The sequence below is a fragment of the Microtus oregoni genome, unplaced genomic scaffold (assembly GCF_018167655.1).
Source record: "Microtus oregoni isolate MIOR12 unplaced genomic scaffold, Mior012 000047F_ref0000412, whole genome shotgun sequence".
NCBI classification, from domain to species: domain Eukaryota; kingdom Metazoa; phylum Chordata; class Mammalia; order Rodentia; family Cricetidae; genus Microtus; species Microtus oregoni.
In genome coordinates, this window is record NW_024543221.1 from 17013129 (window position 1) to 17032137 (window position 19009).

Consider the following 19009-nt stretch of genomic DNA (forward strand, 5'->3'; position numbering starts at 1 on the left):
GGCGTAGCTTCTCAAAGCCGAGTCCACTTACGCAGGTCCCTAAGCTAGTTGTGGTGCCAGCCAGTCACCAAACCCTCATTTGTGTGGGGTCACTCTGGGAGGAGCGACGTCCTCTCATTTCCACGTGACTTCCTAACCTCCCGGGTCCCCAGGACCATTGGACACGCGCAGGGCGAGGCCCACGCAGGCACCGCTCCCTCGGTCGGTGGCAGGGGCGTAGAACTGGCAAGGCGGGGCCCGCGGCCCAAGAACGCAAAGTATCAGATTTCTTGTACTGCACCAATCCTGATCTCCGGGGGATGTGGCCACACCTGGAGGGCGTGGTCAGACGGCTCAGGGGCTGCGGCAACCTGGGCTTGGCGCTGAGCTCCGGGCACCTAGGTGGGCAGGTGCGGGCCTGTGCGGGCCGCCGAGGAGCCCGCGGTTCCCAGCCGCGCCTAGCCGTCGGGGGGACTTCTGTGCTGTGGCGGCTTGAACTCCTGTACACCTGCTCCCGGACACCGACTGAGGCCAGGTGAGGGGACACTGGCGTCGGCCGGCCACCGTGATCGAGTAGAGACATCTGACGGGTGGGGCCGGGTCCCCTGGAGTTGGTGTGGGCGGTGGAGCTGGCTTGGGCACTGTTTCGTGTCCCGCACCAGGCTGGGTACTGGGCACCCTTCTCCATGTAGCTTAAGGGCGGCACCGGGTCCTTCCCTCGGAAAGAGCTCGTTCTCTGCCCTGCCTGCTCTGCGGTTGGATGGAGTGAAGGCATCCCCCACCCCAGCCCCTCCGGTTTTAACTAGCTAGCTTGGTGACTGACTCCGGTATCCCAGCGGGGACTTTCCAGGCTCTGAGGCCCTGGGGTCCTAGTGGCGGTTTAGGGGGAACTAAGATAAGGATGACCCAGGGCTTTGGCCGACTTGTTTTCCTTTTTTCCAAGTGTCTTAGCTTTCACGGGCTGGGCCTGGGAGAGGTCCACTGAGTTCCAGGTAGCCAAGCTAGGTGCTGGGGAGGGTGGCGCTAGGCGTGGCGGCTCTGCGGGTGAGGCCCTCCTGGCCTGAAGGGGCTGGAGGCGTCGCAGGGAAAGTCTCCCATACTTGCCTGGAAGGGAGGCCTGGGCTGCAGTGCTTCACCGGCGCGCGCCTGCTCGGTGGTAAAGTGGTCACCATCCCTTCTCTGTTCTCTTGGTGGGTATCAAGATGGAAGCTAGGGAAGCGAGAGGGCGAAGGTGCTTGGGCAGGGATTGGCGAAGTTGCTAATGACCCACAACTAGGCTCTGACATCCACCAGTTTCAATTCTGCGGGGAGGAGGGACCTGTGGAAGTGATCAGAGGCCCAGAATATACTCCCAGGCATGGCTAAAATCCACAGAGCCGGTATTTCTGTTCCCATCAGGGAAATTAGGACAGCCCCAACAGCTGCCTTTGAGAACTGGCTCAAACCTTGACAGCCTTCCAGCTTGAGGTCTGTGGTCCCAGAAACTGGCCCGGCAGGGGCTGCAGACGTGGTGGGATGTTTCTTGTAAAGGACCTGCTTCTGGAACAGGCAATGAGAGGACAGTTAGTGCCCCAGGGAGCCTGAAAATGCCCCTGCTCTCTGCGTACTGTGAGAAGGTGGGTGGTGGCTTTGCCACTTGGATGGTTCCTACCTGTCAGAGGCACCGAGCTCCCATTTTCATGTGGCAGGGCTGAGGCTCAGTGGCATGAAGGTTTAGAGCGGTCTGATAGAGGTGTGTTTAAGACTGGGTGCCTTTAATCTCTTCACCCCATTGTGGTGGGATCCTTGATGGTTTAGATCTGACCTCATATGTGGAGAAGAAGGTAGGGGACGCTTAGAGTGCAGGGCTCAATTGGCAGGGTTTGGGACAACCCCGAGGTAAGATAGGAGCCACTTCACATCCCTGTGCTTCCGTCAGCTCAGCCGTCAAACAGGGCTGACACCCCTTCTAGGATCCTGAGGGTGAGCTAATGCAGGGGGATACTGTAAAGCCTTGTTGATGTGGAAGATGGTGCTGCCGTTCTTCCTGAGAAGTGCCATGGTCCTGTGGCATAGAAAAATGATGCCGCAGTTCTAAAATAAGTAGGAACTGAAGCATAATGTGGATAATATATAAAAAAAATATAGAGAAGCGTACACGGTGTGGGACAAGCACTGTGATATCTTCCCTATGTGTGGCTGTCTGTGTTACAGAGTGGCGAGGCTGCTGTATGTATGTGTGGTCATGGTTGTGGGTTTCGCAGCCCCTCAATTTCCTCTCTGGCATCTTGGCTGTCTTTGCCCTCCCCCATGCCTGTTTTAAGAATCTCAGAGAGCAGGCGAGGATCTCTTGACTGACTTTTAAAAGGCATGGAGGGCTGCAGAGGAGGGCAGGCTGAGGGGCCACACATGTGTGATCCCAGCTGAAAAGAACATGGAGAATCCAGATACAGATCTACGTCATCGGCATCCAGGGGTGGCTCTTCTTGCCTTGCTAGTGCAGATTGCTGGCATGGGCTGGATGCCTTCTTCTCCTTCTTCTTCTCCTTTCTTTTTCTGATGGCCACGAATCAACTATAATAAGCCCTCCGGGTACATGGCCAGACAAGAGATAGATTTCTCATGTGTGACAAACCCAGAGTCAGGACTTATCAGGACTGCTGTGTGACTGCTCAGAGCTCAGTGCTAGGTTAATAGGTCTGCTGTCCCCTCCCTTGTTCTGACTCCCCTGTCCCTGCCTCATCCTCTTCTAGCAGGAATGGGACCTGGGAGGAGGCGGCAGCTCTTGCCATGGGGGTATGGATTCCTTCTAGATATTTCTTCTTAAGGCAGGGTCTCATGGAACCCAGTCTGGTCTCGATCTCCCAGTCCTCCTGCCTTATAGTAGCCCCTTTCCATCAGGTGTCCACATGCACTCTGGTTTAATGGCTCCATGGGATGCCCAGTGAAGCATCCCAAACTAGGGCCAAGAGTGAGGGCTCTAGAAGGCTCTGTGCCCTGCTTAACGGCCCCAGCAAGCTGTGCTCCCAAGGGGAAGGTTTCAGTTGCAGTACTTGTTAATTGGGTCAGAAGGCTCAGGTCATACCTTGCTCTTAAAGTGCCAGAAATCGAGTTATGTTGAGTTCCCTGTATTTGGGGCAGCGCCGGGGCGGGGGCGGGGGGGGGGGGGCGGCGGTAGGGTGGGGAACCGGGCCAGGCAGAGAAATGATGTTAGGGATTCACCCATGACTAGGATTCTCTGAAGACAGTGTTCAGCGGGCACAACTAGCTTTGCTTCAGAACCATGATCCTGATAGGGGTTTTCTGGAGTGAGGAAGGTAGCGCTTGCAGGCCATCACGGGGTTTACAGTTCCAGTGTAGATTTCCCCCAGAAGGAAGGGACATGGGCTGGGAACACTGAGCCGTGTTCAGTAATTAACACAGTGCTTGGCGTGTATCCGCTAGTGAACAAATATTTGTGGAATGACTTACTTTTTCCAGGTGTCCATTTCTAGCTTAAGTAAAAACAAAACAAGGACACTAAAGACACCCGAGGAGTCTGAGGCCATACTACTCTGAACACACCTGATCATATCCAAAAACAGCCGACCTAACACGGCCTTCAGACAGTTTGCTAGCGGCACTGGATCCACAGGCCTTTGTTTTGGCCTGTGAGTGCTGGCTGCTGTACAATGTTATCTACAGCGCCCATGTTTCTAGGAGAATCAATCGCAGACTTTACCCAGCCTGGCACCTGGAACCAGCTGGTTCCCTGCAGCCTCTGTGGGGAGATAAACAGACCCAAATGAGGCCAACCTAGCTGCACAGGGCTTGGCTGTGACAACGGGATTTGGTTAGTGTAGGGCTTCTTAGGGTTTCACCATACTCACCTCGGGGAAGTGGTCCCAAACTGTACCTCAGGTACTGGAGACCATCTGGGACTCTTTTGGAAGTCGAGAGAAAGGAAGGCCGTCTGGGCCCTGCTCTTTAGATTTCTGTGCGCAGACTGCCTGCTCACCCGCGTAAGCAAGGACTTTGGAACCAGGGCCCGCCCCTCTCCTGCTTCTCTCAAGGAACCGTCCAGCTCATTTTCCATTGTCTTCTTGGAAAGACGTGTGTTTAGCTTCTGGCCCATAAGCTTTCTGTTGCTGAGACTTGACTTCCCTCTCCCGAGGCAAGGTTGAAAAGAGCAATCGCTTCTCCTTTGCAGAACCCCCCTCCCCCCAGGAAGCTCTGCTCCAGTGCAGGTGACATCACCTTTTCATTACCCTGCTTAAAGACTTAAATAGAAGAAATGCGATCTGCTCGCATGATAAGTCTGATTTGGCTGAAGCATGGAGAATAAATGGCTTTGCAGTCAGAATCAAAAGAACCCTTTTACCGCGTTCCTTTTCCTCTCTCTGGCACAGGTTATTGGCATATTTAATTTCTTTGCTGTAATCTAGCGAAACTGTAGCTGCTGCATATGGGAACAGTGGCTGGGAAAGTTCCCAGTGGCTAACCCCATTTTCCCATCCTCCCTACTCCCAGATCATGGCCCTCCACCCTCGAAGAGTCCGACTGAAGCCTTGGCTCGTGGCCCAGGTGGACAGTGGCCTCTACCCTGGTCTCATCTGGCTACATAGAGATTCTAAGCGCTTTCAGATCCCCTGGAAACACGCCACACGGCACAGCCCCCAACAAGAGGAAGAAAACACCATCTTTAAGGTAATGAACTTCCTTCTACCATCGGAGATGAATTTCGTCCCAGTTCTCTGAGGCCATTCTGGGCTTGTTAGCTTTCTCTGTTCTGGCATTCTGGCGTGGTGGCGTGTATATAATGAGATGCCCAAACTGTGATTCCTCTCCTCAAGCTGTGTCTATGAGGCTGAAGCCTTTTACATTTCCATTGTTTGGAAGATACTCTGTTCATATCCCAGTGGATCTGGGGTGTGTGTGTGTGTGTGTGTGTGTGTGTGTGTGTGTGGAGGAGTGGTTCAACTCCCAGGGGATGCAGGATGTGACTTCTCCAAAAGAACTAAGATTACCCACCCACTTGCCCAGGGCTCTTGTCATGAAGAAAGGTACTTGGGCCTGGGGGTGGCTGACTTGACAAGGGCATGGCATGTGGTTGTCACTGGTCTTTCACATAGCCTATAAGATAATGCAGACACCTGCACCCGGGAAGCTGTTCTTTTAATCTTACGTATTTTGTCCCACTAATAACCTCTGCTTAAAAATTAAAGGTGCATGATTTAAATTTTTATTCCTTTTAAAGATTTATTCTTATTTTTAATTATGTGGAAGGGGGGTACTGTGTGTGTGTGTGTGTGTGTGTGTGTGTGTGTGTGTGTACAAGTGTCGTTTGCATCAGAAGCATTGGATCCTGAGAACTAGAGTTTCCGGTGGTTGTGAGCTGCCTGATGTAGGTGCTGAGAACCAAGCTCAGGTCCTCTGCAAGAGCAGGTAGACTTTTAACAGCCAAGCCGTCTCTCCAGCCTCACATTCTTATTCCTTAAATATCTTCCTTCCTCCTTTCCCCTTTCCTCTCTCCTCCCCTTCCATTCCCTCCCCACTCCTCTTCTCGTTGTTTTTCTCTTTCATTCCTAAAGATGAAGCTCAGGGCTTTGTACATGTAGAGCACACACACACACACACTACCACCAAACTACAACCCAAGCCCTGATTACATTTTCTTAAACAGCAAGGAATTCTAGGATCCTCATTGTAGTCAACTAAAGATGAGATTTAGTCACGTTGTACTTTACTAAATTTAAGAGAAACCAGAGCTCAACTTCAGGCAGTGGTTATGGAAGGGTTTCACTGTGGTTGCAATCCCAATCCCAGGAGCTGCCTCTCCACTCTAGACCAACTTCTGCTTCCATGTCAGGAGTTCCTGCAGCTCAGGATGTGTTGTCAGCCTGTCCTTTCTTCCTTGCTTATACGCTGGAAGGCTGCGCTGTGATCTAGTCCTGACTGTGGGATCAGGAAAAGGCCGAGAAGGTGGGTCCAGGGCTCTTGTTGATGCTATTTCCTACCTATGTCAGGTGTAGAGAGGGGAGAGGCAGAGAGAAAATTGGCTTGAGAGTACTTTGAAAGTGTGTAAATGACACACACTTAATTTAGATATGAATATTATGGAATTGTTAAGAAAATATTGGTAAACCAGTGCCCATCACTGCGGAGCTGACACTGGGAAAGGGTCGTGCTCCGATGGCATCCCTTGCAGCCTTGTTCTGAGTCTATGGCTTCCCTTGCAGCCTTGTTCTGAGTCGATTGCTTCCCTTGAAGCTTTGCTCTGAGTAGATGGCATCCCTTGCAGCCTTGCTCTGAGTCAATGTGATCCCTTGAAGCCTTGCTCTGAGTCTAGTTTACTGTTGAAGTGTCTGGTTGGTCACAAGGAGAGGCTGACCCTGCAAGCTCCACTCATAAGGGTGTGAGGAAGCTTTGCATTGGTGTGTCTGTCTGTAGATTGCTGACGGAGCATCCGAGATGTCAGGAGAGAGAGGGTACTGTCACACTGTAGAACGATGATGGAGCATCCACGCAGTCAGGAGAGAGAGGATGCTGTCACAGATTCCTTACTCTGTTGTGCCTTTGGTGATATACAGAGATGAGGCACCAGCATGGAATAGGTGCCTGTGTTCCCGATGCCTTTTAAGTCTCATGATGACCGTTCAAGGAGTCTTTCTCCCACCCAACGTTGTAGGTATAGAAGCTGTCAGCAGGGCTTAGTCACACAGCCAATCGGTGGTAGCTCCAGGATTTGAACCTGTAACTCTGTCTTTGTTCCCTTTGCCCCTTGTGATTCTGAATGGGGACTGGACTGCCCCACCTCAACTTCTATAACCATCAACCCCATGGGAGGTCTTGAGCAAAGCATGCAACCTTTCTGGGGTCCAGTTTTCCCCTTGGTAAGCTGGGAGGGAGCCAGTCTGTCTGCTTCTTAGAATTGTCATGAAGATCAAATAAAGTGTGGGGAGATATTTGTAAAGTACTATAAAAATGTAGAGTTAATAGCCATCTTAGGGAGACAAAGAGGGCCTTTGCAGTTACCAGGGGTTTGAACAAATACAATGTATACATCACAGCATTTGCCCTTGCGGTGCTCCATGGCCCTCCCTTCTTGACGCTGAAGTTGTGCTTGTAAAGGGTACAGCCCTCCTGCTGTATCAGCTGTGCTGGATAAGGAGGTGGCTGGGTGTGAGCAGGAAGCTGGGGTTAGGCAGGGACACAGCTAGCCTAGCTATGCCGTGAAGAAGCAGGGCTTAAGGGAATCACAGATACCGAAGACTTCTTTCAGAATCTGCAGCTGGAGGCAGCTGGATGGAGTCAGAGCCAGTGTGAACACAGGAAGTAAAGACAAGCTAAGGGGAGACCAGGGAGGCCATAGGCAGGCAGGCAGGCAGACCAGGTAATGGCAGGTGCGCATCTTGGCTATTAGGGACGGTGGAATTGAGACTCCCTATGGGGGTTAGGTAGATGGAGCCAGCCTTAGCCACCCTGGGGCCTGCCATGCCACACAAGGCAGCTCAGCCACATGTTGAGTATTCTTTATCCTGTACTGCAAAGAGGAAGGCAGATCCGAGAAGGTGGCTGGAGGAAGCAAGCCTGAGTTGGAAGATGAAGAGGACATAGATTAACCCTGGACCCCTGTAGCATGGTTAATAAAAACCCAGAGACAGAAATTAGGGTTCAACCTGAAGGTCAGAAAAGCAAAATAATCCAGCCACTGGCTTTTACCTCGACCTCAGTCTGAAATGGCGAACCTGTCTCCAGGAGTCTCAGAATGAGACTGAGTGAGAGTTGTCTCCTCCTGTCTTATATTCCTCTCTAGTCCTGGGATTAAAGGTGTGCATCACCACCACCCAGTTTCTATGGCAAGCTAGTGTGGCTACTGGGATTAAAGGTCTGTGTCACCACTGCCTGGTCTGTAAGGCTGATCAGTGCAGCTGTTTTACTCTTCAGGCAGGTTTTATTTATTAAAATACAAATGCAATATCACTACAAACCCTGCTGCTCTGCAGGACGGGATCTAAGGAGATCAGAAGTGTCAAAAGAGGGGGCAAACGTTGAGCTTCAGCTTAAGGAAGGGTCTGTGTCTAGTGTGGTGCTGCCTGTCTATATTAGCAGTACCCTGGAGGCTGAGGCAGGAGGATTTCTGTGAGCTTTTGAGGGCAGCCTGAACTACAAAGTGAGACTCCGAAAATCAAAAAGGAAAAAATTCTCTACAGCAAGAATTTGGGCAAGCACTCTGCCCTGCCAACTTGAAAAGGTCCAGGAAGGGGGCTGGAGAGATGGCTCAGCGGTTAAGAGCATTGCCTGCTCTTCCAAAGGTCCTGAGTTCAATTCCCAGCAACCACATGGTGGCTCACAACCATCTGTAATGAGGACTGCAGGAAGAATACTGTATACATAATAAACAAATAAATATTAAAAAAAAGGTCCAGGAAGGGCTGGTGAGATGGTCAGAGGGTAAATGCATGGGTCGCTATGCCTCATGACCTGAGTTTGATCCCCAAGACCCACTTATATACACTAAATAAATAAAATGCAATGGAAATCAAAAATTAGAAAAGGCTAGTGTGCTCCTTTTGTTTGAGGGACAGACCTCTAATGAGATCTCTTCCTTCTGCATTAGAGAACATGAAGAAAGAAAGCTTACTGATCTGAGGGCACATGGCCTGCAGGAGAGTGGGTGGGATGCCCCTGAGGGGCTGGGTCTGTTCCTCAGTAGCTTTGGTTTTCCCTCTACTCATGGGGTAGATGTGCTGCCTCCTCTTGTCTGCAGTGGTACTATGAATTCCTATGCTGGGAAAACAGAGGAAGCTTCAAAGTGGTTTTCTAAGGCCACTGCATGAGGTTTCCAATGAGAAGGGAGTTTGAAGATCGGAGAAGAGATGCGTGTGGATTTGTTAAAGCGTGAAGCCTTCAGGTTGGGGTGGGGGCAGGCTGAACTCCAGAGCATGCTTCCTAAAGGACTTTTGCGTTTATTGAAACAAGGTCTCACTCTATAGTCTAGGCTGGTCTTGAACTCGCTACTGTTTTGGCCTTCCTACATGCTGGAATTAGAGGCAGACAGCACCATACCAGGCTCCTGAAAGTCCTGGTATCGTCCTCCATTACCTTGTGTCGTGCTTACTGTTGTGTGAGATAGTCTTCTTTAAAAGAGCCTGGTGAGGTGGAGCACACTTCATGTTTATCTCTACGGAGGCTCAGGAAGGAGGACTTGGAGCTGAGTCCAGCATGGGGCTGCATACCGAGATTGTGTCTTTTACAAAAAGGAGACAGGAGCTGGAAAGCTGACTCAGTGGTTGAGGAGAGCATGCCGCTCTGCAGAGTACCCATGTTCGGCTCCCAGCACCCAGGCTGGGCAGCTCACAGGGGCCGATAACTCCAGCTCCAGGGATCCCACAATCTCTTCCGTTTTTGGAGGGCACCAGCACATACATGAACACCTTCATGTGCCAAATAGACATAATTAAAAAATTAAAATATTAAACAAACCCTCAAAAAACAGATGGAGGAGGGAGGGGAAAAAAGGAAGAAAAGAAAAAGGCTGCCTGTAGCCCTACTATACAGTGTTGCCCCAGGCTTCCGTTTTCAGCATTGTTGTCTGGACAGGAGCTGGTGCTCAAGCCTGAACTAAGGCTCTTTTCAAAGCTGGGTTTGCATACAGCTTGATTTCCCTTTGGCCTGCCTTGGTTAGTCCTAAGGTCAGAATTATCCACTGCAGTCTTTACACTGGTGTTGAAACTGTAGAGCACTCACAGATGTATGTGCTAGTGTGTGTTTTCATGGGGACACATGTGAAAGGGGTGGACACATGCTTGACTGTGGTTCTCCATAGTGGTCAGCCCCCATGCTGTCTCATTTCCCAGGCTTGGGCTGTGGAGACTGGAAAGTACCAGGAAGGAGTGGATGATCCCGACCCTGCTAAATGGAAGGCTCAGCTCCGCTGTGCTCTCAACAAAAGCAGGGAATTCAACTTAATGTATGATGGCACCAAGGAGGTGCCCATGAATCCTGTGAAGATCTACCAAGTGTGCGACATCCCCCAACCCCAGGGCTCTGTCATTAACCCAGGTGAGGCTTGAGGCTTGGACAGACCCAGAGTTGGGCTCTTAAAGAGGCAGGTTGAGATCAGGCCATTCCCTAGGAAGAGCTCAGAGAGAGCATATGATGTAAGCAGTTAAATCGTGAGTGCTTCAAGCAGATGAGGGTGTAGTTCAGCTGGTCAGGCAGCCTCTCTGGGGATGTAGGGTAGGGATGAAGGAGTAAGAACCAGAGGGATTGCACTTCACACCCGGCTCTCATTGCTCTACCACTGTTGGGCTTGAATTGGCATTTGAGCCTCTGTTTCTTCTATTTCTAGATGGGAACTCTTATTCTGCCTCTTTCAAAGGATCTGGGAAAGTAGTTGTATTCTCTACAGATACTGGGTGACTGGTAGTTTAGTTTCTCGAGTCCTCTGCTGAGAGCATGCCGCCCAGTCCTCGATGCATAACAAACACTCAGAGGCAGATATTTAGCCTTGTTGTCCAGTGAGGCCCTGGCACGATGATGTTTGTGCCTCCCTCATATGTGGCTCACACAGATGGAAAGTGAGTGTTCTGGAGCCCTTAAAAGGGATGTTAATATGTAGAAAGCTTTTGTGTTGCTATAGTAAAGTATAGGTATTTCTTTTTATAAGATTTACTTATTTATTTATTATGTATACAGCATTCTATCTGCATGTATGCCTGCACGCCAGAAGAAGACACCAGATCTCATTACAGATGGTTGTGAGCCACCATGTGGTTGCTGGGAATTAAATTTAGGACCTCTGGAAGGACAAGCAGTGCTCTTAACCTCAGAGCCATCTCTCCAGTCCCAGTGTATAGGAATTTTAAGGCAAGATAAGAACTTGAGTTCAGACTCTGTAGAAGGAATTAGAACTAGCTAGGGCAGTGGGTGCATACTGACCTGAGGTGTCTCTAGCCTGCGTAGTGGGCCAGCTGTTGAGATGACAGTAAAACAAACCGCCCTTCTGTGGGCTCATGTGTCATGGATAGGATCCACAGGGTCGGCTCCTTGGGATGAGAAAGATAATGATGTGGATGAAGATGATGAGGAGGACGAGCTTGACCAGTCACAGCACCACGTCCCTATCCAGGACACCTTCCCCTTCCTGAACATCAATGGTGAGTGGGGTGGCCGGTGTTGCACAGGGGCGAGGAGGTTGTAACTGGCTTTGACCTTGGGATTATTGATTCATCAGCCACCATTGTGTTGGGGGGAGGGGGGCAGTGGCGAGCTCCCCAGCCAGGCTGCAGGTGTGTTAATAGGTGGGAGAACTCTGATGCCTCAGTTATTCCAATGCAGGTGCGTGGGTTCTAGAGAACATCCAATTCAAGGAAATAAAAAGGCATAATTTAAGCCAGGCGGTGTTGGTGCACACCTTTAATCCCAGCACTTGGGAGGCAGAGGCAGGCGGATCTCTGTGAGTTCGAGGCCACAGTCTCTAAGAGTGAGTTCCAGGACAGGCTCCAAAGCTACAGAGAAATCCTGTCTTTAAAAAGAAGGCATAATTTATTACTGATGAAAGATGAATTTGGGTACGTGATAGATCCCATTTATGAATTGCATGACTTCTGAGGCATGTCCTTAGCAGAATCTGCTCTGCTGAAGCCATGCCATGGAAAACTTGATTCTAGCCTCTGGCATTTGGTTCTGGTGGGTTTAGCTGTAAGACTCTTCCTTTATGGGTATTTTGATTTTGAAAGCTTTTTGACAATTAGTGTATAAAAGAAAACTCCCTGGACAGGCAAGCTGTCAGGAGGAGGAAGATGGAGAAGACGACTGGAGAAAGCCACGCTGTTGGGATTGACCTGACATTTTTAGCAAACATGGTCAGCCACATGGTGGATATGAGGGATTTCAAGGGAAGAGTAAGAAAACCCTGTGTGTTAGGGAGAGTATGCCTGGGCTTAGGCCAGTTAAAAAAAAAGAGCTCAAAAGAAAACCAGAAAGGTAGACCTTCTGAGTCCTGCACAACAGCTTTCTGGAGCTGCTATGGCAATACCTTCTCATGTGGACTTTTGAATTCAATCTCCAAGAAAGAGGAGCGAGTGGAGAGGCTGGGATTGCTGTGTGGCAGCAGGGTCTGAGTCTGGAGACACTCATCCGAGGATCCCCATGGTGCCCTGGGTTGTCCTCTTGAAGCATCCTTACTGCCCATGGAGATGCTGTCCAAATGGCTGGTGACAAGCCCAGCTTATGCTGCGTGCCTGCTGTGGGTCAGATGAGATAACTTTTGCCACCTAGAAAATTCAGTAAGCCAAGATGCTTTCTTAGGTTTGGGGGTCACTTATTCTAGCTCTGCACCTAGAACCAGGGAATAACAGTGTTTGATCACAGCCTTTCCTTACTCATCCTGACCCCCTTCCTTCTTCTTTTTTTTTTTTTTTTTTTTTTTTTTTTTTTTTTTTTTTTTTTTAGATAGGCTACTATGTAGCTCCCTGGCTGGCCTAAACTTGTCATATAGACCAGGCTGGTCCACCTGTCCCTCTCTCTGCCTGTATAAGAAGATAATCAATTGAAAGAGTTGTCCTGAATCCTGTCCCTGAGCCTAATAGCTCATTCAATGATGTAGACAAATCTAACTAGGTTCTTAAGTATTGATACTTTCCAGCCAACTTTTCAAAATTTATTTTTAAATTTTATGTGTGTTGAGATCTTGACGGCATGCCTGTGTACCACACATGGACCTAGTGCTTGCAAGGCCAGAAGAGGATGTTGGATCTCCTGGAACTGGAGTTACAGACAGTTGTGAGCTGCCATGTGGGTGCTAGGAATTGAACCCAGGTCCTCTGGAAGAGTAGCCAGTGCTCTTAACCACTGAGTCATCTCTGCAGCTCCCCCACCATTTTAATGTTTTATTGCCTTTTTTTATTTACTGTGTGTGTGGACGCACACACACACACACACACACACACACACACACACACGCATGGGAGGGCAGAGGACTGCTAGCAGGAGCCACGTAGATCTGGGGACTGAGCTCAGGTTTAGCAGCCAGTGATTCCTATCCTCTGAACTACCTAGCCAGCCTTCTTTTTAAGACGGTTTATGATCGAAGAATGAATTCATTTTACTAGATCATTGTGTTGTACATTGACTGTACATTGACACTCATTTGAAGACAGTTAGCTGAGCCAGTGGCACTCCCCTTATAGGGAGTACCATGCAGTGCTCCTCTTATGAAGACATTGAGTCATCTGTACACACCGTGCAGTGCTCCCCTTATGGAGACATTGAGTCACCTGTACACACCGTGCAGTGCTCCCCTTATGAAGACATTGTCACTGTGTACAGATTAAGCAGCAGAGTGCCTTCCCGACTTGCCTTTCCAATTCAATTTCCAGAGTAAACTCCCTTGTCTCCATCTGATCTTTAGTAAATAAAGAGCCATGAGGTATGGGAGAAAGAAAACGACTCGGAAGCAGGAGCTGGATAGCCACTGAGCCATGAGTCACGGGATCTGCTAGGCTGGGCAGTCATACCAGGTTATGGTTCATTGACTCCTGTCTGTGGACCTTCCCTGTTCTCTGAACCGCAGACCAGGTGACAGATATTGTGCCCCTGTGTGCTTAGTCACTTTCTTCTGTCCTAGGTTCTCCCATGGCACCAGCTAGCGTGGGCAACAACTGCAGTGTGGGCAACTGCAGCCCTGAGTCCGTGTGGACCAAAACAGAGCCTCTGGAGATGGAAGTGCCCCAGGCACCCATTCAGCCCTTCTACAGTTCTCCGGAGCTGTGGATCAGCTCTCTCCCCAGTAAGTGAGACTGCTTTTTGTTGCTGGGGCTTCGTCTCTTATTATGTGACCTTTCCTCTCTTGTCTCCCACTTCCTTCTCTGCACTTTTCCTGAAGGGTAAGGAATCAGATGAGGGCTTCTTGCATGCTGGGCAAGCACCGTGCTGCTGAGTCACATGCCCAGGCTTCTTCTGCCTCTGTTTTTGCTGTGTCTAGAATAGCTACCTGCCCAACCCATTGTGTTCTCTGTGTGTTCTTGTGAGCTATTGGATGAGTTAGCAGGGAAGTGAAACATGCTAGCCTTCTTGCCCGTGTAGCTGCTATGATGCGTGGGAGCTTCAGCTAATTGCTGCCATTCTGAATTGAGGCTTTAGGGACAAGGTCTGCTGTAAAACAGGGAATTACAGTTTTGATTCCCAGCCCCAAATAGAACCAGGTAAGGTGGCATACACCTGCAATCCTAGCACTCAGGAACTATTGGTGGAAGGATCAGGAGTTCAACATCATTATTTGCATAGTGAGTTCAAGCCTCATTTGGGCTACGTGACACCCTGTCTCAGGAAAAAAAAGTGAAATTCAAACCAGACACTTGAGGTTTTAGCTCCTTCTGTGGCCTATGCTCTGGAGATATGATTGGTAGGATCATTCTCTAGCCGTTCAATAGACGCCATTTTCTGTGCTGCACCACACAGTAGCCAATAGCTGTGGGCAATTATTAATTTAAATTAATTGATGTCAAATAGATCCTTGGTCACATTGGTTACCAAGTGTCTCAGCAGGTACATGTGGCCAGTAGCTACCCATCCCCCCTCTCAATGTTGCCGATGTATCTTTAATTTGGTGTGACCTGGGACACCAGAACCATCAGTATGTGGATTACAGTCTAGCCCCGAGGCTGTGGCCAAGGAGCAGAGTGCGTGGGGCCTTAAGCTCTGCTGCAGGGCATCCTTTGGTGTGACCGTCCGGGGTGTGTTGACGTCTCCCTTTATTGCAGGAAGGATAACTATGGCAAAGGCCTTCCTGAGAGCTGGTTGAAAGATGGCTTGATCTTGGTGGACTCACATGAGTTAGGGATGGACAGACAGAGCAGAGCAACAGGACTCACTGTCCTCTCTCACCTTGTAGTGACTGACTTGGACATCAAGTTTCAGTACCGTGGGAAAGAGTATGGGCAAACCATGACGGTGAGCAACCCTCAGGGCTGCCGGCTCTTCTATGGGGACCTGGGCCCCATGCCTGACCAGGAGGAGCTCTTTGGTCCCGTCAGCCTGGAGCAGGTCAAGTTCCCGGGTCCAGAGCACATCACCAACGAGAAGCAGAAGCTGTTCACCAGTAAGCTGTTGGATGTCATGGACAGGGGCCTGATCCTGGAGGTCAGCGGACACGCCATCTATGCCATTCGGCTGTGCCAGTGTAAAGTGTACTGGTCTGGGCCGTGCGCCCCCTCGCTCGCTGCCCCTAACCTGATTGAGAGGCAGAAGAAGGTCAAGTTGTTTTGTCTGGAAACATTCCTGAGTGGTGAGTCTCCTTTTAGAAGATTGGTACTGGGAGATGCCCCTGGAGATTTTTCTCCTTCCTTCCCCTCCCGCTCCTAAGCTTTCCTTGCATAGCAAAAAGCCAAGGGAGAAGAAAGCCCTAGTTCTATGCTAGGACAGGGACCTGGACAGTCACAAAGGGAGTTGCACTATAAAGCTGTCTGCATGGAAGGTGTTTTGAGGTTGGTTATGACTCCTTCAGGGATGGAGGAGACAGTCCTGATGGTCCCCCCACCCCCAAATGCTAGGTTATCTTTCACCCTGGCAGGTTCATCATAGTCAGTAAAACTGCTGCTCTTCTCTCAGGAAGTCTTTGAGTGATTAATTTTAGGAGGAAAATTTAGGAAAAATATTGAGATGTGAATTTACAGTGTGGCTTGATATATCCTCAGTGTCCAGTAGAACCCTCTGATATGATAGAAAAGTTGTATTTTTGTCCTATCCAATTTGGTATCCACTGGCCACATATGTCCTGTGAGCATGTAAATGCGACTGATATGACCAAGGAGTTATTTGATTAACGTAAGATTAATAGCTACATGCGGCTTGTGGCTGCTGTACTGGCTGCATGAAAGATGATGGCTAGAGAATGGTCCCGGAGCGCTGTCCTATCTTCTGCAGAGCTCATTGCCCACCAGAAAGGACAGATAGAGAAGCAGCCACCGTTTGAGATCTACCTGTGCTTTGGGGAAGAATGGCCGGATGGGAAGCCCCTGGAGAGGAAGCTCATCTTGGTTCAGGTGAGGAGATAAGGCCACGTCGGCAATGTCGGCAGCTCTTCTTTGTGCTGGTGGTTCAGCCCTCGGCTGAGTCCTGGCTGAGCATCTGTTGATGCATATGTATTTTCATGCCCTCAGAGATGCAACAGATTTAAGCTTTGCACAGTAGGACTGTGCTGGACAGTACCACATTCTTATCATTCTTACCATGGGCAGACAGAATAACGACACCTTGCCTTTCATTCTCCTGCTGATGTTAGGGGCTTGCTAATATCTTATGAGGGGTAACATTTTCCATCTCGTTTTATAAAAAGTTTTGGTCATGCTTGTAAGATGTAGCCATGTTCTGGGGATGGTAGCAAGTCTACTTGAGACTGTGCATGGAGTTAGGGGCCAAGACAGGCCGTGGATGTCAGTCACATGGAGTTAGGGGCCAAGACAGGCAGTGGATGTCACAGGGAGTTAGGGGCCAAGACAGGCAGTGGATGTCACAGGGAGTTAGGGGCCAAGACAGGCAGTGGATGTCACCTGATTCAGTTTTCTAGATAAGCAGCCATCTAGCTAGGCATGTGGAGTGATGCCACATTCAGGTTCCTTACCTTGAATCAACCAGCTTCTAGGTGAACCTTGACGAGTGAAAATCCAAGTTTGGGTGGGGAAGGGCCTTTTCAGGGCCTCGTGGTTCTTCATCCATGTTGGGGCTCTTCTGCTATTGAAAAATGCCCGTTCGTCAGCAAAAACTCGTGTGCTGTTGCCTGAACAGGTCATTCCAGTGGTGGCTCGGATGATCTACGAGATGTTTTCTGGCGATTTCACCCGGTCCTTTGACAGCGGCAGCGTTCGACTGCAGATCTCCACCCCAGACATCAAAGATAACATCGTAGCTCAGCTCAAGCAGCTGTACCGCATCCTTCAAACCCAGGAGAGCTGGCAGCCCATGCAGCCTGCCCCCAGCATGCAACTGCCCCCTGCCCTGCCTGCCCAGTGACCCTGATTGCTGTGTGTGTCCTCTTCTCTCCTCTCTTTTTTATATTGTACAGATGGATTTTTTTATTCACATTTAACCAACTTCTAAGTCTCCTTTCTCTAACATTAGAGGTCTGTGACTTTCCAAATATGCCTAGTTTTAAAGTTGCTCTAATTTATCAAGATCCCATCCCTCTGAGGGGTTCCTTTTAGATCTCAACAGTGGGTGCAGGAGAGATTTGATTTGGGAGTTTAGACACCATAGTTCTAACTGCAGCTTCCACGAGGCAGGTCATGTGACTTGAGGGCTTCAGATGTATTGCTTGTAAATAAATAAGGTTTGGGGTGATGCCCGACTGCATTCTGCCTTAAAACTCTGACTTGATTACATTCCTCTACTTTCACAAGGCAAAACTGCCCAGAACAGGACCCTCCTGTATTGTTCTTACACCCGCCCCCTTGCTTTCATCAAAGTTCCTCAAGCACTGATCTGTCCTGAACTGAGCTGTGTTTGACTTGTTCCGCTGGTACAGTAGGCTGGCTCCCTGCTGGGAGAAGGAAGGAGAGGAGCTGACTGGTTGGCTAGGAACCCATCTGATAACTAAATAGAAATGGGTGCCAAGGTCTGAAAGTCACCCAACCTGTGGTGTTAAAGCTCATAAAGTGAGCGTCAAAGGGGAAGCTGGTGACATGGGAAGCCTAGGGATTCCGTGAAGGAATGGTTGCCAGGTGTTCTCCCCACTCATGCCACCTGCTCTGGAGTGGATGAACGCACCTGACTGTGGAGTGGATGAACGCACCTGCTCTGGAGTGGATGAACGCACCTGACTGTGGAGTGGATGAACGCACCTGACTGTGGAGTGGATGAACGCACCTGACTGTGGAGTGGATGAACGCACCTGACTGTGGAGTGGATGAACGCACCTGACTCCATGGTGGACTCAGGAAGAAAGGTCTCCTTTTTCTCCGTTCCTTCTCTGAAGACGACCTGGAGGGAGCTAGGCACCTAGGATATACTCTGACGACAAAAGGGATGGTTCTTGTTTACGAGGGTCTTCCTGACATTTGGGTTTTTCCAATGGGAAGAATGAGGTGTTAGGTTTGTTAACAGTCTGGGCAGTGCTCTTCTGGGAAGGGCTCAGCCCAACTTGGATCTCTGGCTGTGAACAATGGAGACAAGCCGTGCAGAGCACTGCAGCTGGGTCTCAGAGTGTCTCCCCCAGCCGCTTCTTAGGATTTGAACTCCAAGACTCAGATGAAAAGCGATATGGATCTCTGGTTATAGGCCCTATCCTCTTGAATACTGATGTCTATTTGTGTACACATGTGTATAGTCTGCTGCCCTTAAACTAAGAATCACACCTCCTGTTTTTCAAGCCACTGAAAGAAAGTTGGGATGGATTTAAAGTCTAAAAGCTCAACCTGATCTTGGGTGACCATGAGGCTTACTTAGGATGCTAAAGCTTTGGTTTAAAACCCTTTGAGAGATTGTTAAAAGAAAGGTGACTGTGGAGGCTGGTGGTGGTGCACGCCTTTTATCCCAGCACTCGGGAGGCAAAGCAGGCGGATCTCTGAGTTTGAGGCCAACCTGATTTACAGAGTGAGTTCAAGGACAGCCATGGTTGTTACACACAGAAACCCTGTATCAAAAAACCAAAACAAACACCCCCCCCACAAAAAAGGGCAGGTGTGTGTGTGTGTGTGTGTGTGTGTGTGTGTGTAAAAACAAAGCATAGGCCGGCGGTGGTGGTGCAAGCCTTTAATCCCAGCACTCGGGAGGCAGAGGCAGGCAGATCTCTGTGAGTTTGAGGCCAGCCTGATTTACAGAGTGAGTTCAAGGACAGCCACGGTTGTTATCAGAGAAACCCTGTCTCAAAAAAACCAAACCAAACAAACCAAAAAAAGGGGGGGCAGGGGTGTGTGTGTGTAAAAACAAAGCATAATTGTTCACACATACACAAAGTGTGGAATGTCAGTGTAAAACTCTTTGTATGCTAACTAAAAAGTTTTTAAAAGATAAATGTAGGAAAAAGTCTAAAAGCTGGATTTTTATAGACCAGGAATCATGCAAGGTATAG

The 19009-nt window shown here is 49.5% G+C and overlaps 1 protein-coding gene across 1 annotated transcript; it reads left to right on the forward strand.

Moving 5' to 3' along the window:
- The first annotated feature begins 306 nt into the window (after positions 1–306).
- Positions 307–17305, forward strand: Irf6 (interferon regulatory factor 6). Its single transcript, XM_041635460.1, has 8 exons — positions 307–514; positions 4468–4644; positions 9798–10002; positions 10971–11099; positions 13571–13732; positions 14837–15229; positions 15868–15986; positions 16729–17305. The coding sequence occupies exons 2-8, from the start codon at positions 4471–4473 to the stop codon at positions 16951–16953; spliced, it is 1407 nt and encodes a 468-aa protein (XP_041491394.1). The 5' UTR covers positions 307–514; positions 4468–4470; the 3' UTR covers positions 16954–17305.
- The last annotated feature ends 1704 nt before the right edge of the window (positions 17306–19009 follow it).

Excerpts from the sequence above, each read along its gene's own strand:
- Irf6 (XM_041635460.1), top strand. The coding sequence starts at position 4,471 with ATGGCCCTCCACCCTCGAAGAGTCCGACTGAAGCCTTGGCTCGTGGCC. Across the intron at positions 13,733-14,836 it reads GTGGATCAGCTCTCTCCCCA|TGACTGACTTGGACATCAAG; the intron begins GTAAGTGAGACT and ends CTCACCTTGTAG. Across the intron at positions 15,987-16,728 it reads GGAAGCTCATCTTGGTTCAG|GTCATTCCAGTGGTGGCTCG; the intron begins GTGAGGAGATAA and ends TTGCCTGAACAG.